A 26497-nucleotide genomic window follows, 5' to 3' on the forward strand; every position below is an offset into this window, starting at 1 on the left:
GACTCTGTACAGCGGAGATTGTATTTACCGGAAGAGAAGATTGCGGTCCTACAGGGGCGCATACGCAATCTTTTGCACAACAGGCAAGTATAAGTGCATGCGGCCATGCGAGTGCTGGAGTCAATGGTATCCACTTTCAGCATGGTGCAATATGCACAATTCCGCTCCCGGCTGTTGCAACGATGGGTTCTCTCACGCTGGAACAGGGATTATCGGTCGATAAAATCTCAGATGATCTACCTCTCCCCAGAGGTCAGGTTGTCCCTTTCCTGGTGGTTACGGACGGACCACCTCAACCAGGGTCGGACGTTTTGGATATCGGATTGGACTCTTCTCCACTGATGCCAGTCTTCATGGTTGGGGAGCATTTCTTCCAGGGAAGATGGACAAGGGCAGAAAGTTGTCTGCCCATAAGTGTACTGGAACTGAGGGCAGTTTTCAGGGCATTGGTACAAGCCCAGGATCTTGTGCACGGCAAGCCGGTGCAAGTACAGTCCGACAATGTTACCACAGTAGCTTACCTAAATCGGCAGGGAGGCACCCGAAGTCGGGGAGCCATGGCAGAAGTGTCAAGGATCTGAGTATGGGCAGAACGTCATCTTCATGCGATAACGGCAGTTTTTGTACCAGGGGTACAAAATGTGGAAGACTTTCTAAGTCGGCAGGACATAGATGCGGGGGAGTGGGCTCTCCACCCGCATGTATTCAAGGTCTTTGTGGACAAATGGGGTCTTCCAGAGATAGACCTTATGGCCTCAAATCGCAACCACAAGGTCCCCAGGTACGGGTCCAGGACCAGGGACCCACGGGCAGACTTCACAGATGCGTTGTCAGTAAGGTGGAAGTTCGGGCTGGCGTACTTTTTTCCGCCTCTAGCTCTTCTTCCCAGGGTGGTCAGAAAGACACCATGGTGATATTGATAGCCCCTGCTTGGCCCAGGTGCCATTGGTTTACCGATCTACAAAACCTCTCAGTGGACACGCCTTGACCACTTCCCCTCAGGTGAGATCTGCTGCTCCAGGGTCCCTGCTGGTATCTGGATCTCCCTCGGTTAGCTTTGACGGCGTGGCTCTTGAGGCCTCTGTGTGAAGAGCCAAAGGGTTGTCAGAGCCAGTAATAAAGACCATGATGAGGGCACGAAAGCCTTCTTCGGCCCAGGTTTACTATAGGGTTTGGCGTGCTTTTTTTCAGTGGTGTAAACTGAGAAAATATGATCCTAGTTTGTTTAGGATCTCCCGAGTACTCGCTTTTTTCCAGTCAGGGTTAGAGCGAGGCTTCGTCTGGCCTCCCTAAGAGTGCAGGCTTCTGCGCTTGGAGTTTGGTTCCAGCGTAGGGTTGCTTTGTTGTCTGATGTAAAAATCTTTTTTCAGGGAGTTTTGAGGGTACAGCCTCCGTTTGTTTCTCCGGTAGCACCATGGGACCTGTCTTTAGTTCTTAAGACTTTACAGGCTTCCCTCTTTGAGCCATTGGAGTTGGTAGATCTCAAATGGTTAACAGCAAAAACAATTTTTCTTTTGGCCATTGCTTCTGCTCGTAGGGTGTCCGACCTGGCAGCCTTGTCCGTTCGCTCTCCTTTTCCGGTTTTCCACCAGGATAGAGCGGTGCTGTGGACCCGAGCAGGATATCTCCCTAAATTGGTCCCAGCTTTTCATGTGTCGGGGCTGTCCTTGGGTGAGGCTTCCCTGGATGTTGTACGTGCTTTACGTATCTACGTGGAGCGCACCAGCAAGTTGAGGAAGTCTGATTCTCTTTTTGCTCTTTATGGCTGCCACAAGCGGGGATGGCCAGCTAATAAGCAGACTTTAGCAAGATGGCTTCGTATGACCATATCACAGGCATATACTCAGGTGGGTCGTAGGGTGCCAGACTCGATCAGGGCACACTCTACGCGGTCTGTGGGTCCTTAATGGGCAGCCCGCTGGGGCGCATCTGCGGAACAATTGTGTAAGGCAGCCACGTGGTCGTCTATCCACACCTTTATAAAATATTATGCATTTGACACCTTTGCCTCTCAGGATGCCTCCTTTGGGCGCAGGATCCTCCTTCCAAGACACAGGAGCGTTCCCGCCCTTAGGGGTACTGCTTGGGTATAGCCCCAATGTGATGGCTATGGACCCCGAAGAAGAAAATAGGCGTTATGGTATGACATACCTTTGTTAACTCCTTTTCTTCGAGGTCCATGGGGTCCACAGGACACCCACCCTAACGCACCTAGTGTTAATGGGTAGTTTTGTTGTATCTCTTGAGTGTTTCCCTCCGTTGTGAGAGAATGTCTAGAGAACATATGTCCTTCCTTCCTTCTTTTTGTCTTCTCTTTGTGGGCTTTGTGACAAACTGACGCCCTGTGACCAGGGGCGGGGTATATGGGGGAGGACGTAGTGCATCCTGGGAGCTGAGAGCTTGGATTAACTGTTTGGTGCCTGGATGAATCCATAAACCCCAATGTGATGGCTGTGGACCCCATGGACCTCGAAGAAAAGGAGTTAACAAAAGGTATGTCATAACTCCTATTTTATGCAGTTTAAACCTGGATGTTCCCACTACATCACAGGTTCTCAAACTCTGTCCTCAGGACCCCACACGGTGCATGTTTTCCAGGTCTCCTCACAGAATCACAAGTGAAATAATTAGCTCCACCTGTGGATCTTTTAAAATGTATCAGTGAGTACACCTGTGCACCTTCTGAGAGACCTGTGTGGGGTCCTGAGGACCGAGTTTGAGAACCACTGCACTACATGGTCAACATACTGATCCTAAAATAACTTTGCCTGGTTGTTGCACAATCACATGCTCAAAGAAGAAAACAAGCTCTTCTCACTATTGCAGGAATCGCAACAGACAAGATATCAATTAACTAATATGGTCAGTATTTAGCTATATTACTATTCTAGATATATTATATATAAAGACTGACCTCTTTTTAACTCTGTTACTGGTCTCTCGTTTAATTGTTCCAAAAAAACGAATAATAAGGCTACAAATCAGGAGTTGGAAGGGTTTGGCAGCTAACGTTCACAAATAATTTTGACAGCAATGTATATATGACCTCTTACATGCTCACAAAAGCATATAAAAGATATATCAAGAGTGAATAGAAATATAGTGTTCAATGTACTAAGCTTTGGAGAGAGATTAAGTGGACAGATATAAAGTACCAACCAATCAGCTCCTAACTCACTTTACAAGCTGTGTTTGAAAAAAATGACAGGAGCTGATTGGTTGGTACTTTATATCTCTCCACTTTCTCTCCCTCTCTCCAAAGCTTAGTACATCTCCCCCAAAGACTTCTGTAATATACTGATGAATTTTAATATTTTAAAAGGACTATTAACAAATGTATCATGTCCTTCTGCTGATTCACACACTTTACATGAGTTTGAGAAATATATATATTTTTATTTATTTATTACACGGAAGCATTATTACGCATGATAAATAGAGAAAATGCCCTTACTCATCATAGGCGCATGTTATATTGTTAGACTTCACCTCTTTCAGTATTTTTACCCCCTCACAGCCCCTATTTACAATTTTATGTTGGCTTTGAACCTTAAATAGTTCAACATAAATAGCTGTTTGTTTATTGAACACCTGTCATGTGTAATAGCTTTAGTCTCGCATATTGGGAATAAGGGATGTCTCACGTACAAGTTGGTAGTTGGAAATTTCTTATAGCATTTCCTATCAACATTTTTTTTAATTGCTATATGGAGTCTTTTGAGGCATTGAGTAAATGTTTTTTATTCATCTAACGTTAAAATATTTAATTTCTTATCTAAATGAGTTTCAAGTTCAATAAGAAGCGTAGCACCGCAAGGTGACCTAATTGAATTGGTCCGAACCGACAGTTCGCTGCGCTAATTGGATATGCCCATAAGTGTATAGATTTGAAAGAGCTACAGCACTCACCTTATTAGCATATGTGGCAGTTTTATTCTATCTGGTGATCAACGTTTAAGTTTCTATTTAGCTTTTATACTCTCAGCCAGTGATTCCGAACCTCAGTCCTCAAGGCACTCGAACAGTCCTGGTTTTAATGATATCCATGATTGTGCACAGATGGTTAAATCAAAATAACTGAGGTACTAATTTGGTCACTTGTGCTCAAGTATGGCTATCCCTAAAACCTGGACTGTTAGTGTGCCTTGGGGACCATGGTTGGGAACCCCTGCTCTAAGCTTTACATTGTTACACAGCGGTCTTTGTATATCCTATTGAAATGTCCCATGGCCCACTTACCCAAAGTCCCATAAATATGCGGTGGTTTTCCATTTTCAGCACCAAACAGGTCACCATGGCCACTGTGACCAGTCTGCGGCTACACAGCTCCATAGGCAGCAAGCTGTGATGCACTGTGTCTTCTGACACCGTTCTGTCATAGCCAGCATTAACTTTTGCAGTAGTTTGTGCTGCAGGAGCTCTTCTGTGGGATAGGACCAGACAGACTAGCCTTCGCTCCCCACGTGCACCAGCAAGCCTTGGGCCCCATGACCCTGTCGCTGGTTCAATGATTGTCTTTTCTTGGACCCCTTTTGTTATATACTGGGATCTGCTGACAGGTACTGCAAACCGATTACCTGAAGCCTACACCCTCCAAGAGGAATCTATATCCAGTCCCCAGCAACTGGAGTGATGCTGAAGCAGGGGCTCGGCACGAACCCTAATACTCGAAGGGAAAACAACCACTCTCGATGGTGGTACCAATGGTATGGGGAGTAGAGTCCCAACGCTAAAGCTGCATACACACCCAACGATTGAGTTAATGAACGATTTTAGTAAACTATTTTCTACCTTGAAAAAATTAACTAAAGTCGTTTACTAAAGTTGTTCATTTACTATGTTTATTTAAATGTAATGAACGATTTTTATGAGCTACAAATGATTTTTGCATATTAACTTAATGAAAATCGTTGAGTTGACAAGTCTGACTGAACTACAAACATGAACGCGCATGAACAATAATCGTTCATCGTTTGACTCAGAAAGTGAATGATATTTTCAAATGAAACGATAATCGTTCAAAAAATCGTTGTGTGTGTATGCACCTTTAGTCAGCAGCTGTGATACTGAGAATAGGCAATGTAATTGCAGAGCAACAAAGTCCACTTCAACCCTCAATAGGCAGCAGAGTTGTACTCAGGACTTGCTTGAAGTCAGTATTACTGTAGTCTGAAGACCTGTCACTAGGAAAGTCTATGGCACGCCCAGGCTGGAATTAAGAAGTAGAACACAGGCTTGGGCCAAAGTGGAACCAGATTGGGACTGGAGGCTGTTGTAGTGGTGGAACCGGACTGGGACCGGCAGTAACCACGACAGAACCGGGTTTGGGACAGGTGATAGCCATAACAGGACCGGGCTGGGACTAGAGCAGTGATTCCCAACCACGGTCCTCAAGGCACACTAACAGTCCTGGTTTTAGTGATATCCATGCTTAAGCACAGATGGTTAAATCAAAATAACTGAGGTACTAATTAAATCACCTGTGCCCAGCTATGGTTAGCCGTAAAACCTGGACTGTTAGTGTGCCTTGAGGACCGTGTTTGGGAACCCCTGGACTAGAGGCTTGAACTGGGCTGGAACTGGTGATAGCTGCTTGACCACAGGCTGATAAGGTGCAGACTGGAGTCTGGTCACAGCGCAGGACAGCAGAGTAAATGCAGCAGCATTAGCTTGCAGAAATCCAGCAGACAGCAGCACAGTTTCAGGCAGTGGATCGGAGGTAGCACATGCACACGGGTGAGAACGCAGAGCGGTAATGAACCACATTGTTCTGACAATGTGCTAGTGTCAGGTGCAGTCTTAAATAGAGCAATCTTGCAAGGGATAGGAGGAGGTGGTCATGTGAGCACAGCAGACAGGTAGAGACTGGATACTAGTGCTCACCAATAGGGCTGCAGCCATGGCCCTCAGGAATGTAGTGACAGCATTCTGGGATGGAGTGACCCACCTTGATGAAGCACTGCCAGACAGGAGAAGTATGACTAATGGCCCCCATACACTAGCGATGGATTGTCAGGTTCCTGTGATCCGGTGAAAACTAACATGTTGGATTTCACTGATTTGCTGATCACTATCAAAATATGATTGTGATTTGCAAATTGGTGAAATTTAATACTAAGAATTTCAGTGATCCAACGACGGAACGCGGAGCATCGATGGCTGCCGATCTAGGTCTCCGATCCGTTTGCAGGATCACGCAGTCGCCTAGTGTATGGGCACTTTTAGTCCCAGTTTTGTGAGGTTTTTTTTTATTTTTTCATGTGCAGTAAATGTTATTTACAGTAAATATGCTGTTTTTATAGTGTTCCTACACATATACATACACCCATATCCGTGTTGTCATCCTACTGGTTTTGTTTCACCTTCCTGTTTCTACCCATAGGAATCACATATTTATCCTTCACAGAAATACTTTTAACCTCATACATTCTACACATATAGTTAAACCATTGGTTTTCTAAACTTAAATAAACAGTGTATTATCAGTGTATTGAATCCTGTATCACCAAGAACAAATGTTATGGGTTTAGTTTGGGTCTGGGGTTAAGGTTGTTTGGGATTAGAGTATTAGTGTGGGGGTTAGGGTAGGTGGACATATACTTACGGCCAGGTCACCGAGGTTAAGCTGGGTAGAGTGGTCAGGATAAAGGGCAGGAGCCATAGAATGTTTAGTAAGTAGTGGCCAGGATATGGAGAATGCAGGTGTTTAAATTGGTCAAAGTGCAGTTTCAACACTGTAGTTGAGATTTCAGACTTCTCTGGCCTTCAAATACTTCCACATATACAATCTATAGCAACACAGGTCCCTGTTTAATAAAGTGTATTGCTAAATATGATCACTTAATGCGGCAATTTAAGAATAAAATGTCACTGGAACAGCGTCACCGTGTAGGGTTAATTTACGGCCTTACCTCGTTCCTGAGCCAGTACCACAGGATATGCACAGCGCAGCCCCTCCCCAATTCCCAGCTAGGGGTAGTTTCCACAATAAGAGGGACCCCAGGAGTGTGGGATCTCCTGCGATACTGAAAACCCCCTATACATCCCAAAGAGAGACTTGGGTATTTATTATAATTATTGCAAACTCTTTAGCTACGTGACTGTGTATTCCCAAAGAAGTACATTTTATGCATGATGTCCCATTATTGCTGGGCATACACTATACAATTATCTGTGAGATATCTGTCCAATCTGACTGGTTGGAATGAAAACCTGGTAATGTATGGGAGCAAATGACAATCAATTATATGGGTTTAAACACTGGAAAACAGACAAAAACGATTGTTGAAATTGGTTACATTTGTTTTATTTAACCAATTTGTCTGACTGTCCATTTTTTCCAGTGTTTGTGAACAAATGTTTGATTGTCATTTGCTCCCATACATTACCAGATTTTCATTCCAGCCAGCCAGATTGGACAGATATCTGACAGATAATTGTATAGTGTATGCTCAGCATATGTATTAGGTGTGTCTCTTAGTATAACAGAGCCTATATATCAAGGCTGTAATTAGGGTGGTGCGATATGTGCCATAGCACATGGAGCCGACATCTCCTGGCCACCCCTATCTCCTCCACGGCCTACTCTCCTCCCATCTGGAGCAGAGTCAGCCATGGAGGAATAAAAAAATATTGTATATAATTATCTCCAGGCTGTGTGTATAAGACGTATATGAAACATAAATTAATTTTGTGTATGTACACAAACTTTGATGAACAAAATAATTAAAAATATTTGATAAAATTACCTTCAGGCTATGGGCCTGATTCAGAGCTGGGAATAGAGTGAGATATCTCTCTCAACTGTGAACCTGAACAAACCATATTGCAATGCAAGTGGTGTAAATACATACATTTTGTTTTACATGTGGGGTAAATACTGGCTGCTTTTGCATGTAGCCCACAAATACTGCACAGCTTTAGTATTACTCTACAATTTAGATGTCAGTTTGGAAACACTCCTCCCAAATCTAAATCTCTCTGCACATTATAAATCTGCCCCCCCCCTGCAGTGCCGCATGGTGTCACCAAGGTGATCAGTTGAGAGAGATATCTCTCTCTATTCCCAAGTCTGAATCAGGCCCCATGTGTATAAAGTGTATATGAAACATAAATCCATTCTCTGTTTAGACTTGGGTCCCATCCCCAAGATATCTCATTATATAGCGCACACATATTCTGCAGCGCTTTACAGAGAATATTTGGCGGTATGCAAATATTCAAAAATACAGAAAAATCTGATATCAAAAAGCATTTTGGATATGGGATACTCAACCTGTACTGTCATACCTGGGACCTGAACCCATCACCTCCTACATGGCAGTCAGACACCGCACACATGGAGCTATCTGCTCATTCAAAGGGAGACTGCAAATTCTAATTATATGAGACAAAATATAATTTCGTAAACATTAATCAGCTAAGCAGATCTACAGTATGTAGTGTGTGGCTGCAGGGGATTAGATGCACACTGTATACATCTGCCAAGTTGCAATGGTTTTAAACTGACAATTACAAGTAGCTTCATATGGTAGAAATCCACAGGCTTACTTTGCAGGAGCAAATAGCTCGATGTGTAAGGTGTCACTGTGAAAGGTGATTGCTTTGAGTCCTGGGTATGACAGTTTTGAAGAATGTGTGTATTGAATAAATGAGCTTGTAACTGAAGGTGCACATATTCTCCTGTACTTACAATGTCAATGTGAGAGGTGCTAGATTCAAGTCTTGGGTATGACTGCTAAGAAATGTGTGATTTAAAATAAAGGATAATGTAACCGATTAACAGAGCTCTCAAGTTTAAGTGCATCAATGTGGTAGGAGAGGACTGGCCAAATCCATTGTCTTGGAGGGTACTTAAAGTATAGGTGTTCTATAAATGTTACACATATGTATTTATGTATATATACACGTGTGTGTCATGTGGGAAGAGGCATCATACCTTAGCATGTGCTTTATCTGGACGCCAGGGCTCATTGGAACTTTACGTCGGGGTGTGGGAGAATAAGGGGGGCTCTGTCTTGCAGCCCTGAACGCAGCCCCCTATTCCCGACCCAGGTGTTACCGGCACACCGCGAGTACCTTTGCTGATGAGCTCAGATGCTGCTGCATATACACTAATACTGTCACGAATCCTGGTCTTAGCTGCCCATACAGTGTTAAACATTCATTCATTGCTGTGTTCCTTCCCGAGGATCGTTCCAGGCTCAGTGTCTCCTGTGGATACATCCCTTGCTGAAACTCAAACCGTTACCCACTTGTACCATCGCTTTTTGACTCTCAGCGCTGCGGCTCCCGCGCCGCATACAGATAACTACCAGGGCTGTTAACCATCGCCGATGTATACTATCTTAGCGCCGCGGCTTCCACGCTGCACACAGACCGCTTGCTGTCTGCATTCCATCTACTGCTGTGTATCGTCTCTCAGCGCATCGGCTTCCACGCCGCACACAGACTGATCATCGCTGTCTGCATTCCATCTACCGCTGTGTACCATCTATCAGCGCTGTGGCTCCCACACTGCACACACATCGGTTCCGCTCCAGTTCTGCCGGTGTTCCTGCAGTGCATACCATCTGCTGTTGCCACACATCTTATCACCACACTTGCCAACTCTCCCTCATTGTCAGGGAGACTCCCTGACATAGTAGCAATTTCCCTGTCTCCTTGAAGAGTCCAGCAATCTCCCTGATTGCACCTTACTCCCATTATGTAGCTGGTTTATAAAAAAAAAAACCAAAACAGATATATACATTCAAATGGGATCATTAGTATAATTTCCCTGCATTGGTTATAAGGCACAATGATCCCTATGGTTACATGCATTATCTGAAACGTATCAGTGTGTTTTCATCAACAAATATATTTTACTGACTGCTTTTGGGCTCGTTTATATTTGGATGGTGGTCAGTTTTATTACTTTTTTTTATGACACCTCTCGGATGTAGCAGGACACGCTCACTTTACCGCCATGCTCATAGGTGCTGCTTTCACAATCTCCCTGAAATGCTTTTTCAAAAGTAGGTAAGAATGCTTATCACCTGCGTGGATTCCACTCTGCGTTGTGCAGGCATCATCCGGACTGTGTTGCAAGTGTCACTACAAATAAAGAAAACATATTCTGCGCTGGAGTGCAAATGCCAATTAGTATTTATTCCATATTAGGTCCTATTAAAACATCACAAATATCACACCATGTATAAATAAATATAACAATAATAATAAATATAACAATAAATGATGATCCATATATAACATGTAAACATTTCAGTTTAAAATTGGGATTACGTACCAATACATTAATAAACAGAATAGAGCCTGTGTGTAGGATTAGTAGCAGCTTAAACAATTGAACGTTCCTTTTACCTAAGTGGTTTATTCCAGAAGCACCACTTAGTAACAATTCAATGAGAGTCTTGTTTTCCGGATTTCCTCATAAGCACATGGGAAAATAAACAATCAGTGTAATACCTCCGGGTATAAACTGTATTAGGCAAACGTATCCAGGTATGTATAGTGTCCAACCTCTAGCAGCTAGTAAGGGGCATCCCCCTAAGGCAGGTCAAAGTAGCTTAATATCGGGTCCAGCCTGACTCACCATCCGCTGATTGTATCTGACAAGCGGGAGAAGCTGTGATCACGGTGCCGCATTCAATCCAGTCTAATAGCCGGAGCGCTGGCCGCCGTTGATTCGTCAGGTATGCTGGTCACGGACTGCCGACTGTTGTATGCCGTTCAGGTCGGAGGATACCACACAAGAAGAACTACACTCTGTGGCTATAGTGGGCTACTGCATAATCTAGGTTGACTATTTTGGTTATCCTGTACTGTGTGCTCTTGTCTTGGGCTGACAGTCAGTGTTGGGGTTCCAGGTCTGGAGGACATGATCAGGTCACAATCTTTTAGCATCAAGGTGTTCAGTACTGTGTGTGCCTTAGGTGTCTCTCCTGAGTTCCCCTTCCGGATTATGGTCCAGGTCTTGCGTCAGAGCTGTACCAGGGATATAGCTTCATTAGTTCTTATATGGTTAAATAAGACTCAGATTCCTGGCTTGGTTCCCAGGTCCAGACTGTCAGTACTACACTGTTTTGAGTTCATGTTCTTCTTGTCACCGGAGTTGTTCTCTGGACTGATTGGTCTTTGAACCATTAGGTGAGAGGCTGCCCGGTGGCTTGGGTTCCTGTTCCAATTCTAGTATCCTTCTGTTCTGATTTACAAATCCTGCACGCCTATTATGTCCCTATTTGAAAAATGGAAAGGGAGCTCTTTCTGCCCCAAGGCACCAAAAATCCTAGTTATGGATCTGTTATAGATATAACCTGAAATACAAGCTGAACCTCACCCTGTGTGCAGAATGTGAGATACTTGTACTGGTTTCTACGTGTAAGTGACTGTCACTTTTATTTCTCCCTTCTGCTGTCAGCAATGGCGTCTGCTGATCTGAGACAGGAGCTGGACTGTTCCATCTGCCTGAGCATTTATACAGACCCTGTAATCCTTAGATGTGGACACAACTTCTGCCGGGTCTGTATTGAGGTGTGCTAGATACACAGGAAGGGTCTGGAGTTTATAGCTGTCCTGAATGCAGAGCAGAGTGTCCAGAGCGTCCTGCACTAATACGGAACATAACTATGTAACATAGTGGGGAGTTTCCTGTCCACTCGGCTAGATCAGGATGAGACTGGAATCTTCTGCAGTTACTGTGTGGACTTTCATGTACCTGCTGTTAAATCATGTCTGTATTGTGAGGCTCATCTGTGTGATAATCACCTTGGGGTGCATAGCAAGTCAGCAGAACACGTCTTATCTCATCCCAACACTTCCCTGGGGAACAGGAAATGCTTCATCCATAAAAAGATTCTGGAGTATTACTGCATTGAGGATGGTTTGTGTATCTGCATGCCCTGTTGTCTGATCGGGGAACACAGGGGACATCAGATGGAGTCACTGGTTGAGGCCTCTGATAAGAAGAAGGTGAAGCTGAGAGATGTTCTGCAGAAACTGACCACAAAGAGAGAGGAGACTGAGAAAAGAGTCCAGAGTCTGCAGGAGCGCAGGAGAGACGATCAGGAAAGAGCAGCTGATGTAACAGAGAGAGTCACTGTCCTGTTTAGAGACAAAAGGAGACAGCTGGAAGACCTGGAGAAGACAGTCCTGAGAGAGATCTCCAGGCAGGCAGAACACGTTTCACTCTCAGTCTCTGATCTGATACAGCAACTGGAAATAAAGAAGGACGTGCTGTCCAGGAAGATGTGTCACATTGAGGAGCTGTGTAACGTGTCTGATCCAGTGACTGTCTTACAGGAACCAGACACAGGTGACTTGTGTGATGCTGAGGACAGAGAGAGACATGATAACCAGGTCCATGGTGCAGGAGATCTGGATGTGGGTCTCATCTCAGGGACATTACATGCATTATCTGATATAATAACAGGTATAAATAAAGGGATCTATGTGCAGGAAGCTACAGACATATTACTTGATGTAACCACAGCTGCTAATGATGTTCAGATATCAGGTGACAGGAAAACTGCATTCTGGTCAAGTATAAACCAGAATCGCCCAGAAACATCGGAGAGATTTCAGTGTGATCAAGTAATAAGCACCAGAAGTTTCTCCTCGGGGCGACATTACTGGGAAGTGGATGTCAGTAAATCAGGGAGCTGGAGGGTGGGGATGTGTTATTCCAGTATAGACAGAAGAGGAAATCGAACATACATTGGATATAATAATAAGTCCTGGTGTCTGTGTAAACACAATATGTGGTCTTTTGATGATGATTATCAGTACTCAGTGATGCATGACAGTGCAGAGATCTTTTTAGCTGACAATATCCCCTGTGAGAGAGTGAGGATATATCTGGATTATGAGGTAGGACAGCTGTCCTTTTATTCTCTGTGTGACCCGATCAGACACTTACACACATTCACTGCTGCCCTCACTGAGCCCCTTCATGCTGCTTTATGGGTAGTGGAAGGTTGTATAACTATATTTGGGGGAGTTGGCAGCTGGGTGAAATTACCATAAGAGATCTGCCTAGAAACTGATGACATCACAGGGATTGGAATCTGATTGGTAAGACACTGTTCTGTGGGTGTGCACCCCCAATATCTGCAGCCCCTAATTTAAAAAATGTTTTGTCCTTGATACCCAACACAGCGGGCGATAGAACCCAGAGGCTGCGATCCACAGTGCAGGCATCAGGACCAATCTGATTCTGGTATCAACAGCACTCAACCCCAACCCCTGTTTCCCTGTGCTAGCAGGATGGGTTGTGCTGCGACAGTGTTTCATGTTTGACCACACTGACAGAGCAGGGCATCTCTGCTTTAATACTTGCCAGGCAATTGGCCAATCAGTGAGTGGAGGCAGGGCTATGCTCCATGTCCCAGCACATAAGAAGAAAAGAAACATTGCATTGCTCTGTGCCATCTGTGGCATAGATCCATTGGATCACCTCTATTAATGGCTAAGCCTTTGACCATTGGTGGTCAACCATTGATAGTTGATGGCCATCCCTAGAGCAGGGACTATGCTGCAGATTTCCCAGGTCAGGTACCAGCCAGCAGTGTGCCTGAACTCCCAGCTAGGATATGCACTATCTGCAGTCACAATGCATGGGGTGACAGCAGCATAAACTGGAGAAATGGAAATATTGTAATTTATTCTGGTCTTCAAGCCCATTCCTGTACAATCTATACAGCATATGCTGCATGCACAGAATGACAGTTACCCACAATTATTACCTGCAATGCCTAGGTTTGTTTTATTACAATATATCTGAATATATATAATTATTAAGTTAACAGCAATTGATGGGGAACATAATACAGAATATGGTCATTAGACCAGCTAAAACAAGGACAAAGCAGACACTGCTGTATACACAGTAAGAAGGTGTCGTTTGGACTAAACTCATCTCTTAATCAAAGTTCATATAAAAGTAAGTAGGCTGACAGGTTAAGAAATGGCAGAAGCTGGAAACTGGAGCATAGTCGGGTTTATTTGCTAAATAAAAGCACAAATAGAAGACAAGAGGCTTGGTTGGGTGCACTAATCAGCTTATAAATTGTCCACTGTTCAAATAAAATTCTACCCCAGACCTATTTTGAAATACAGGAAATCCCTACAGTACCTTTTTTGCCCTCTCTCCCCTTCCCCACTCCCACCCCTCTTTATTATCTTTTCCTCATATGTCTTCCCCCTCTTTCCCTGTCTTCCCATTTTATTTGTAGCTTCTTCCCCCTTATGCGGGTCTTATGCGGGTTCATTGATAGTATCTCTTTTTGATTTTTATTGAGATCATTATGTTTATCACAGTCATTTGCATGTTATGATGTTTATATTATACTTCACCTGCTTTTGTCATTTGTGATATGGGTTCTACTTGTTTCCCCTATTGTTGTAAACCAATAAATATATTTTGCTCTAAAATACAATTCTAGTAATCGCCAAACTGAAAATCCGTATGATTTGTTCTCTTTTATTGCGAAATAAATGTATTCATATTTTGTTAAAAACGTAACTTTTAAATTTAATTCATTTTTATAAAATATCTAATTCAAAAGATGACTTATACCACGAGTGAAGAGAGTACACATAAAATACAGAGGGCCTGATTCAACAGTGCATGCTAGTGTACTTCTGAACGCAGATTCCCAATGCTCGGTAATCTGCTCACTCCCCTGGCCCGTTCTACACATGTGCAAAACGGGTCTGCGATCCTGCATGCAAACTGGTAGCAGACTGTCCTTTATTGACAGTTTTTGGGGGTGGGGAGGGGGCGGCAACGGCCTCAGTTTCCCTCCACGGAGGCGTGTCACAACAGTTTGGAGGGGGAGGGAAGAGGCCAGGTTCTCCGTCAGCTGACAGAGATTTCCTGGCCTCTCTCATCTGCCGCGACTGGCTTGCATGACACCATGGGTCACATAGCCGGCCGATGTTCCCGCAGATTATCCAATGCTGTGTTGTGTAACCCAGCTCGGATAAGTAATGCATGAAGGAGGTGTGATACCTCCTGCTGCATTACCATAATTGCAAGGACGGAATTACAAATTTGCTTGCGTGCAGCTGTGCAATTCCGTCCTAAGCTAAATCAGGCCCAGAGTGATTAGACCTCATTCGCTGTGACTTTTCTATATTTATTCCATTATATAATAAAAAATCATTATATAGTGTAACACGGGGTATTGAAATGAGGACTCCAGCCAGGAAGGTACTTGGTAAAGCAATGTCTTTTTAATGGTAGCAGACACTGCACCATAGATACGTGAGGTTAGGCCTGGACACACACAGGCACATAACAGAAAATAAGCAAACGACATTAAAGTAAATATCTCAGCACTCCTTGTGCTAATATCTGTGAACCCTTCAGGTCCTGGCACCCTAACGCTAACCACCACCCCCAGCCTATCGCCTGGTTATAAGGAGCATCAGGTGTGTGGAAGTTTTAAAGCCTTCTTGTGCTCCAGTGATTATTCCAGTAAATATGAAAACCTGGAATTCCACGTCTCCACTGCTAATGAAGAACGCATAGGTTTCACTCCAGCCTCCCTTGGAGGGAGTCGATTCCACCAGAATGTGGGCAATTCAGGTAAGCGACAACCCCTCTCAACACACATCCCCCCTTTCGCTTTTCCAAACTTGGGGAAGCACACAAATTCCTTGGTGACGGCCGACACCGTTCAGTCTTCTTGCAGATGCTGGGTTGTACTTTCCCCCACCACTCTGTGGACAACGTATCTCTGAAAGATCCAGTGCGACATCCGAGCTGTCTAGCGAGAAGTACAGGTTCCGGACTTTCTACTTGTCAGGGTTTGAGTAAGTTGTGGTAAGGGGGCCCTAGACTGCACACACTGAAAATATATATAATGGGAGGTGCTACCTGTGGAGAGTCGGAGACTATTGTTGCAAATCTACAAAAAATAATTACAGATACACAACTCCAACATAACTCATTATATATAATAATACATTTTGCAATAGAATTTTGCAAATAATAAAAGAGGTTTTGGTATAATCATGGCCATGGTTATGGGCCTACCCACCGCGCCCAGGTAACCTCTGAGGGTAGGTCCCTAACATACTGGAGTTGAAATCCAGAGCACAGGACACCCCCAAACCAGCCCAGCTGAGCCACCCCAGGGCATCACTCCAATAAGGAAAGGTGAAGTGTAAAAAGGTGTAGGATAGATAAGAGCAGCAGCTGCTGCATATAGTAAAGTGACAAATAAAGATGTGAAAATAATACATATATAATAAACAAACAATGGAAGTGCTAAAAGTGCAAGAAAGGAAAAGTGTGTATATAATGTGATGCCTTGAAGCAGCCCAACCAAAGCGATCCAGGGGACCCACGACGAAAAAATCAACCCTAAGCTGCACTACAGTATAAACATTTTTAGGATTTATCTAGATTGTGCCTCTTACTAAAGTGCAGTAAAAATGCCAGATCCCTGCTTAAAACTAATAAGGGACAGGTGGGAAGGGGTGCTAGCCTAGATTGAAGGCGTCTCATACCTTCAGGTGTGCATAGGAGCACACTAAATAGAATATGTGGAAAGGGGGCCCTAGACTGCACACCCTGAAAATATACATAAAGGGAAGTGCTACCTGTGGAGACTATTTTTGCAAACATACAACAAAGAATTACAGATGCACAACTCCAACATTACTCATTATATATAATAATAGAATTTTGCAAATAATAAAAGAGGTTTTGGCAAAATCATGGCCATGGTTATGGGCCTACCCACCGCGCCCAGGTAACTTCTGAGGGTAGGTCCCTAACATACTGGGGTTGAAATCCAGAGCGCAGGACACCCCCAAACCAGCCCAACTGAGCCACCCCAGGGCATCACTCCAATAAGTAAAGGTGAAGTGTAAAAAGGTGTAGGATAGATAAGAGCAGCTGCTGCTGCATATAGTAAAGTGAAATCTCCGATCACAGTGCTCCCAGAGGAGCACTGCGCGAGTACCGCGTGACGTCATGATGTCACGCGGTCCCGCCTTCACTCCCAGAGAGCTCTCTCGGAGACACTGAGTACGCGCCCACCTGCGATTGGGGGAGAATGTGCTCCATCCCCGGTCACCTTGTCCGCGGCCCGCCGCCCTGTCCCTCCCATCAATCATCTAACTAGCCCCGCCGCGGCCCGCCCCAGCAGCCACTCTGCTAGCCAGCCGTCCAGGCCCACCAGCAGTAAACAGCAGCAGCAGTGCTGCAACCAGCAAGGCCAGGTAGGGGATCTGATGAGCTGAAATGATCTAACTAGATAGATATATATGTATAGATATATATCTATATATAGTGCATATGAAATGAAAATGTATCTCAAATGGAAAATATATATATATATATATATATATATATATATATACACATACAAATTCTGCACTCTCATCATATAATAGTTCAATCATGGGGTGCTTCCAATGGCTGTAGAAGCCACATAAATAGGCTGAAATATCCTCGGAAGGAAGGATGCACTCTCCTTTCAAAAGGTCAATTTATTACTGTTTCAGTCATAATATTTGGGTATACAAATAACCCAGCATAGATGAATAGCGGTCGGTCGACGTTTCGGTTTTTGCTTGAACCTTTATCAAGACCTTGGTCTTCAGAGTCAAAAGGTAGCAACAGAACATAATGAATAGTCTATAAAAATAAACAGAGAAAAGGAACAGTGACATGTCTAACAGGCTCCAAAAAACATGATACGCTGAAACAGACAATGCATACATGAGTCATATGCCAATCGTCAAATGCCTGAAAGTGGCATGTGTGTAATGGGATAAAATCTCCAACCACCAAGCGAGCACACCAAAAAGTGATGATGGAATGAAGACCAATGTCCAGGTACTGGACCGCTGCAGCCGTTTACACCATCCTGGTGATGAGCGAAAAATCATACTGGGAAACCTGCAAATGCATGCATGTATGTTATAGTCAACTCAAACTAGCTACAAGCGTAGGCAAGGTAGGTTCTTCTATGAACCTTATATCGGACACGCAGCTAGTTGGGATCTCAATATCGCACAGGCATGCTTGTAGCTAGTTGCGAGTTGTGTTGTGAGTGTCCAGCGTCATCAGCCTGTGACTGTTTGTTTCCTTTCCCGTGTATTGCAGAGAGGTCCGGCGGCAGCAAAAGAACAGTAGGTGCTCTCTATTGCTCCCCGTACATGCTGAACCTGACGAGATCGTCATGTTGACCAGCATGTACGGGCGATGATAGATGGCAAAAACGACCAGAGGGCACGCGCATCACTGGTCGTTTTTGTCATTTACATACCCGATTTGCGGGCGATTGCATGATAACGACGTCGTTATTGTGCAATCGCCTGTCAAAATCGCCTAGTGGATACCCCACATTAATCGTACTGTCTTTCCATAGTCGGCAAGCGGATACGCAGTTTAAGCCCTCATCTCTCCGGCCAGAGAACTCAGAATTAATACCGTCTGCATTTCCGCTAATCTCTGACCATTTCTCAGTTCCTTCAAGCTATCTTGCTATCCCTGGTATACAGATATAAATTGTCATTACCTATCTTAACATTGCCCTTCTTTCTTGTTACCAGTGTTATACTTTACTGAAACACATATATGTGGTTATTGGCAGACAGACAAGGGCGTATCTATATTGGGTGCAGGGTGTGCGGGGAACATGGGCCCCTGGGTCTAGGGGGGCCCCGCACCGCTCACCCTGCACCCATAATATTACTTACCTCTCCGGAATCCCACATCGGCGCCGGCGTCCGGCGCTGTAAAATGACTGGAAAATGGCCGCTGCGGCCATTTTCCCGTCGTTTGCGCATGCGCAGTACAGGGAAAATGGCAACCGCGCCCATTTTCCCTGTGACCTGTGCAGACACTATAGACTCTGGGCACACTCTAGCGCCCAGAGTCTATAACTCTGGCGCTGGCCGCGCACAGCTCAGTGCACTGCCGGGCGGAGAGTAAGGGGGCCCGTGTTGGAGACTGCACACGAGCCCCCCCTCTAAAAACGTCCCTGCAGACAGACATTGGGGCCTATTCATCAAAACTAAAAAAATCGATGGAGGTAATTAGTTTTTGAACTCGCATGGAGTTCTACCTAATTACCGAGGGAATTCATCATTCCTCCTCTCCATAACTATCTATTCCGAAAAGCTGTCATTTCAGCGATGATAGCTGTTCAGGAAATAAATACTTCTCCTTGCCTGCTGTAACTTACCGCAGCTGTAATCAGTGCTGCGCATGCACCGTTACGTTCACAAAGCGGTGCAAGCGCAAAACTGCCTGCAGCTGGGTTATTTTGTGTTGCCCCCCCCCCCTCTCCTTCCCTCTGCTCACCTCCCTGTCCCCCACCTACCTGGCCGCTGCAGCCATGGACCCTGACCTCCCATCTAAAGACAGTAAAGTTTAAAAAAAAAAAAAAGGACATTTTTTTTTTCCATTTTAAACTTTACTGTGCCCTACCAGAAGAACACAGTCAGAGCAGCAGCCGGAGCCGGAGGAGGGACCAGGTAGCGACGGAGCGAGCCAGAGGACCTGCCCAGCTGAAAGCGGGTAAATGTAATCCGCTATACGCCACCTGAGAGTGGCGTATAGTAACACCATCAAATTCCGAAAATACATAATTTTCGGACTTTGATGAATAGCCTAATTTCTGCATCTCCTTACTAATGTACTAATGTATGGGGAGTGTGGAAATTAATGCAGGCGGACTTATCCAGGAGATATCAGTGATATATCCTGTGTTAAGTGTGTTAATGAATACTAAAATAATGGTAATTAAGGAAAATTTCCTTAAAACCGTTATTTTAGTGTTGATGAATAGGCCCATTATCTCTTTTCATCCTCCAGGTGGCAGTATGACTCTCAGATTACTTTATCATGCAATTATGTTTATTTTAGTTTTAGACAAACTCACCTTATTGTTACTGAATTAGAGAGTATATGTAGTATGAATATGTAAAATAGGCACGGTTTCACTTGACAGCATATGGAGAGTGCTGAGTTTATTAACGCCTTTGCTGCTGAGGAATTTCTCTCCCCTGCACTGAGGCCATTTTCCGATGTTAGCACTTGCCACATTCCAGCATCAATATCCATGATTTTTTTTCATGCAGTGCCAACACAAATTTATATTGCACCTTCTAAAAGAAAAAGTGGAAAAGCCTCAGAGCGCTCAAATAAAGACTAGCAGCCATTTGCAACAAGGACCATTTTTCAAATAGGGACATAAAATGCGCACCTGAAAAAGGGCCATGAGAAGAGAGGAGAGGCCAGGAGATGCTGGGGATAAAAGAAGAGGAAGCTACAAGTGAGAATGATAATAAACAGAAAAATTGACAGGCCCAAACAGCGCCCCCTGCCCTGCAGTGCCCTGTGCCATGGCACTGGTCACACTACCCTAGTTACGGCCCTTCACTCCACTGTAGCTGCAGACACGTTTCCGCCTCAGGCTTTGTCAATACTGTACCTTGTTTATTTCAGAAGACCGGGGCCTTATTTATCAACGAGTTTATCACTCAAAACTAGTGATAAATGTCACTTTTTATGATATATGGTGCTCCAGCCAATCAGTTCCAAACTGTCATCCGTTCGAAAAATGAGTATTTTCAGGAAATGCTATTAGTCTTTTCACTTATTCTAAGACATCAAAAATGTTTTAATCCAAATGACAAAAAAAGTTTTATATTGGAATTTCAAGTAGGGACCAAAAGCAAATGTTATTTTTGTTGTCTTATAAACACCACGAAGAACTACTTTGAAGTTCCTGTTTCTCCAATAATTCCCTTTTCCATAATAGTAAAAAGGAGGATTCTATGTGTAGGGTTTGAAAAAAAAAAACAATCTTCCTCTAATAACTAAAAATAACAAAATTGATTTCCTTGGAACAACACTAGAACCATTCAGTGACACAGGGCTTCATTCAGAGGCGGCCGTACGGTCTACGACCGCACGGCCGCCTCGATGTTTGTCCAGTGCGCATGCGCACGAGGGAGCCGGCTCCTTCGTGCGCATGCGTGAGACCCGCTACGACCGACAGCGCTGGTCGTAGCGAGTCTCTTTCCAAAGGGGGCGAGCTGTCGATGTTGATTGACAGCTCGCCCCGTTTGGAAGGCGGGCCGGGGGGGTGGCAGCCCAAACGGAGGCGTTCCCATGGGTACGCCTGCCGTTTGGGGGAGCCCCACTGACATCACTAGTGATGTCAGTGGAGAGCTTCCGGCTCTGACAGAGCCAGAAGCTCTCCGGGGCTTATGACAAGTGAGACCCTACCCTAGGGTCTCGTCGTAAGCCCCGATGGTCGCGCTGGTCTTTGACCATCGCGACCATCACCCTAGCGGTCGTTAGAGCTGTGGGTGTAAAAACCCACAGCCTAACGACCGAAACAGAGGCAGCCGGTCAGGATGCAAGCGGCCGCCCAGTTTCTGAGCGACCGCTTGCATCCTCCGACCGCCTCTGAATGAGGGCCACAGTCCCCCCTCCAACAACCCATGTAATAATGACACACACACGTGTATATAAAGTATAGCTAGAGTCTAATGTGCTGCCGGAGAGGAGGGGGCCAGCCCGGAACCTGCACACGGACCCCCTCCTCTCTTAAACCGCCCCTGCAGATTTGTGACTTAATTCGGTCGATTGTCGCATTAGCATAGGAATGTAAGTACAGGGATATAGTATATACAGAGTAAGCAAGCGAGTCCCTCTGTCGTTTGATCTCATATGTGTATCAATATAAATATGAAAATAATCAATTATTCTTTTTTATATCATCTGTCAGTCGATAATTAGTGCATGCTGCACCATTTGCTTAGTGATATTTAATACGAGACCTATGAGATTGTATGGGATATTTGATACACTGACAGAGGTGGAAATACATATGGTACTGAAATATTAATCCCACACAAGACATAATAATCTTATATTGGTAGTGCATGACCCAATATATACCACTCATATTATATGTGATATTTTCTGTATTATGACCAATTGGGAGCACTAACTGTGGTGAATTATTTATACAGTCTAATTTATGGACAGTGCATTTCAGAATTCATAAATACATTAGATACAATAAAACCCAGATAGTTTTTTTTTAATTTAATTTTATTTATTTATTTATTTATTTTCTTTGTTTTTTTTTTTTTATTTGAGCATCATAAGAAATTCTCTTTTCAGCTATATATATTTCACTGCTCTCCAACCTGAACCTAGTGACATGGTTCTGGTTTATTAATGGAATACATTAATAAAAGTTATATTTTAGTTGTTTATTACTGCGCCTGTCAGATACAATCACTTTTCCTTTCTTTCTTTCCATTTCTAGTACTGGTTGTCTAGGTAGCACCCCCTACTACAAGATTTACAATAGAGATAAGGGTTTTTTTAATGAGGCATTTGACCACAACAGAAATTTACTGTGTGCAGATATACTTTTTTTTGTCTTTATACAAGAACTACCCTACCAATAAAATTGTCAATATGGTATGCTGGCAATGTTATTAAAATGTATAATGTGTAAATACTCCGAGCAGCACAGATGTGTTAAACATACTGGGTAGGATGCATGACGCATCGCATTCTTAACCTAATCCTGGAATTTTCATATTAACTACAGTATGGACCTCATTCAGAGGCGGTCGCTCGGGAGCGATCGGTAGCACCCAAAGTGACCGAGAATATGCAAAACGAGCGCTCAGTCGCAAAGCACATCGTAAGCGCGGAAACACCCACAACACTGAAAGCACACCTCCTATCTCTACGGCCTAATTCAGAGTCGGTCGCAGACGGCAACCAACGTCAGCACGATTAACATCTGTTACATTGTTAATTGCCTACAAACATCGGTTGAGGCAGTAACCATCGCCAGCACTCGCAATGCTTAAGGTAGACCCTGGGCTACCCTTAGCTCTGCGAGCAGTAGCGTCGTTATTGCAACGAGATGACGTGTGTGATGACTCGCTCAGTAATATATACACGCCCTTTAAACGCCCTTTTTAAGGTCAACCACGCCTGCGTCCGCATCACCACACCCCCGTTCACAAGCACCTTCCCCTGTAACCACCCACAAACGGCACAAAATGTCAATCACAGCTACGACCTCGTAGTGACTAGCGAGCAAGAGGATTGCGGCCGGGAAGACAGGCTTGTGCACGCGCACTGCCAGGTACATCACACTCCATCCTCCATCCAGGCCTAGAATGTTTGTTTATGTGACTTCTAATTCAGTACAATACAAACGTATCATCGGGAGTGATATTAATGTCATTTCTAATGAACTTTTATTTTCTGTCAAAATAAGTATAAAACTTTGAAGGCCTAAAGGAAGGGATTTTAAAAACTATTTCCTTACAAATTCCATACAAGTATCAGAAGAACCAGTGTGAACATCATGACACATGCCCTTGAAAGTGAATGCATCTAACGCATAAAATAATACAAAAAGGACAAATAGTGAATATGCAGTAATCCCTCTTTTTAGAACCACTAATAAAAGTTAGGTAGTATTCTCTATTGACAGTGTGGCTCTATGAGGAGTACTGTTCTGTTCCTTTTCCCAAAATTGTGTCTGTTTTGCTCCTGGGAGCACCTCTATTTGGTACATACATTTGGGGGATTCTATAGTAGTGAAGTGATTCCAGAGATAATACTGTATATTGGGAATAATATTAATCATCATTTACATTACTCTATCTCCTGGGCAATTTCTACCCACTTCACAATCCCATACACCTCCCCCCCACACACACTATTAGATCTGTGTCAGTGCAGATCCAATAATAATAATATTGACTTGCATGAGGACCCAGGCCTGCCTACCTGGTGGAAATCGGTATCATGGCAGCTCCAGTGCTATAGCACTAGACGCACAGGGCCAGGGAACAAACATATCGCCAACGTAATTCTGCATACAGTATAAGACTAAAGCAACATTTTTCTACTGCTAAAACACAATGACAGTTTTTGAGACTGAAAAGTAACATTAGGGAATGCTCCCAACTTTTTGGACACTAGGCCTGATTCAGAGCCGCTCGTAAGCGGGCGCTCGTTCTCTCCGAGCGATGTTCGCACATCTGCGCATGCGTATGGGTCGTAATGCACATGCGCCAACCAGTCATTACGGTCGGAAATCGTACACTCGCAAAACAGCGAGGCCTGCTCATTTGAGTGACAGGATGAGGCGTTTGTGGGTGGTAACAGGGGAAGGTGCTTGAAAACGGGGAGTGGAGATCCGAACGCAGGCGTGCCAAATGGTGAAAACGGGCGTTTAATGGGAGTGCATGATTAGTAAAGGAGCGTCATCGACCACGTCACTTGGTTGTCTTTTAGCCTGAACTGCTCGCAGTGGTTGCGGGAAGTAAAACCTGCCACAAGCACTGCTAGCAGTTCAGACGCCTTTCGATGTACTCGATTAATCTAATAAATAGCGGAGATGATGTATGATGTGAACGGCCAGGGGGCGTCTTTACAAAATAGCGAGCACATGTTTCGTTCGCTCGCTCAGACATAGAGGCGTCAACAGACCGCAAAGAGCGAGCGCTCAATTTAAATAGCCGGCCCCTTTTTCTGAACGAGCAAGCGCAAATAGCGTCCAGCTCAGAAACAGGCCTACTGTCCCTCCATCCCACCCCAGACTACAGTGTCCCATGGGGAATAGGGGGGAGGACAAAGGTTGGACTGAGCACTTTCTCACTCATACATGCCTACCCCCCGGAAGTCGCAGGAGGCTCACGATTTTTCGGGTAATCCCCTACACCCCTGGAAGGGTCAGCACTTCTCCGGCATTCTGCCCACTTCCTAGTGAAGAGGGCATAATGGGGAGAATATTACAGGGGATTGGCGGGTCCATGCATTGGGGGTGGGGCCTATTGACGCGATTCTAGGAGAATCACGTCATTTAGCCCTGCCCCCTATTTTAAATATCCAGTGTTTGCAGCAAATTCCTGTGAGGGGGTGGGGCTTAATAATGCGATCCGGCCAGCCCTGTCTTCCCGGGGAGGACAATTCATAAGTCAGCAAGCATGTTCTCACTGCTGCTCTATGGCATCTAAACAGTGTGGGGTGAGCCTGGGGGAACCCCAGCAGCTCAGGGAGCACAGGGGCATGCCCCCCACAGTGATGTAAATGGGGGTGTGGTGAGAGACCATACCCTTGCCATAAGGCCACACCCCTTTTCGGCCACTCTACATCAGCACACGCAATGGTGCCCTTGCTTCATTCTACAAAATGTTAAGGGGTATGGCGTAAGGGATATAGGGCCTCATTCAGAGGCGGTCGGAGGATGCAAGCGGTCGCTCAGAAACTGGGCGGCCGCTTGCATCCTGACCGCCCGCCTCTGTTTCGGTCATTAGGATGTGGGTTTACACCCACAGCTCTAACGACCGCTAGGGTGATGGTCGCGATGGTCAGAGACCATCGCGACCATCGGGGCTTACGACGAGACGGTAGGGTCTCACTTGTCGTAAGCCCCGCAGAGCTTCTGGCTCTGTCAGAGCCGGAAGCTCTCCACTGACATCACTAGTGATGTCAGTGGGGCCTCCCCCAAACGGAAGGCGTTCCCATGGGAACGCCTCCGTTTGGGCTGCCACCCCCCTGGCCCGCCTTCCAAACGGGGCGAGCTGTCAATCAACATCGACAGCTCGCCCCCTTTGGAAAGAGACCCGCTACGACCGGCGCTGTCGATCGTAGCGGGTCTCACGCATGCGCACGAAGGAGCCGGCTCCCTCGAGCGCATGCTCACTTGACAAACATCGAGGCGGCCGTGCGGTCATAGACCATACGGCCACCTCTGAATGAAGGCCATAGAGTCATGAAAAAGTGTTGCAACACATGGGGTGAGGCCTGATCAAGTAAAAGAATTTACATTTGCATGGGGAAAACAAAAGTAATGCCTTACGCAGCCTGAGTACTCATAGCGTGCGATGAAGTTAGCAATTTCTGAGTAAGGTCAGAACTTGTGCAAGTGTGCTTGAGGCTGCGATGTTACCGATGGTTTCTCAGTCTTGCTAAACATTACGAATGTGTGTAAGGTAAGGTGGGCGTCCTTATGTTGTGCTGCAACGGCATAGCGATCGCAATGGATTAGCACACTGTCACAGGGAGACTGCATGCATAATCGCTATTGCAATCGCAGTTGCGATCGTCATTTTGCACCTTGGTAAAACCATCTTGGTCTTGGATCCTTGCTCAGCTGTCTTGTCATGGCTGACCTCTGCACTGTAATAACACTTGACCTTACATCTCGGCATCTCTATCTTGGAGCTGGGACACATGTTCCGATTGCTCCATCTCGTACTCCACTCTGACCTCAGCTCTCTCAGGCCCTGATTCAGCAAGAAACGCAATTACAAAGCTGCTCGCAGGCTATAGATATGATGTGTGCACACAGGCAGGTTTGCAATTGCGTCTTTGCAATAATGCAAATGCAGCAGGAGGTGTATGACCCCTTGCTGCATTTGCGATCACAGCACTGTGATGGAGGTCGCAGTGCTGGGATCACCATCTATGGTCGCG

General features: G+C 45.0%; 1 protein-coding gene across 1 annotated transcript; it reads left to right on the plus strand.

Moving 5' to 3' along the window:
- Window positions 1-182: 182 nt before the first annotated feature.
- LOC148510619 (tripartite motif-containing protein 14-like) lies at window positions 183-14425 on the plus strand. The gene is made up of 3 exons (XM_088442559.1): window positions 183-488; window positions 1371-1725; window positions 11639-14425. The coding sequence occupies exons 1-3, from the start codon at window positions 183-185 to the stop codon at window positions 13021-13023; spliced, it is 2046 nt and encodes a 681-aa protein (XP_088298685.1). The 3' UTR covers window positions 13024-14425.
- Window positions 14426-26497: the final 12072 nt, after the last annotated feature.

The sequence above is a fragment of the Taudactylus pleione genome, unplaced genomic scaffold (genome assembly GCF_031769625.1).
Source record: "Taudactylus pleione unplaced genomic scaffold, aTauple2 ptg000314l, whole genome shotgun sequence".
In the NCBI taxonomy this organism is placed as follows: Eukaryota; Metazoa; Chordata; class Amphibia; order Anura; family Myobatrachidae; genus Taudactylus; species Taudactylus pleione.

Excerpts from the sequence above, each read along its gene's own strand:
- LOC148510619 (XM_088442559.1), top strand. The coding sequence starts at position 183 with ATGGGTTCTCTCACGCTGGAACAGGGATTATCGGTCGATAAAATCTCA. Across the intron at positions 489-1,370 it reads TGCACGGCAAGCCGGTGCAA|GGAGTTTTGAGGGTACAGCC; the intron begins GTACAGTCCGAC and ends ATCTTTTTTCAG. Across the intron at positions 1,726-11,638 it reads TATCTACGTGGAGCGCACCA|TGGGGAGTTTCCTGTCCACT; the intron begins GCAAGTTGAGGA and ends TATGTAACATAG.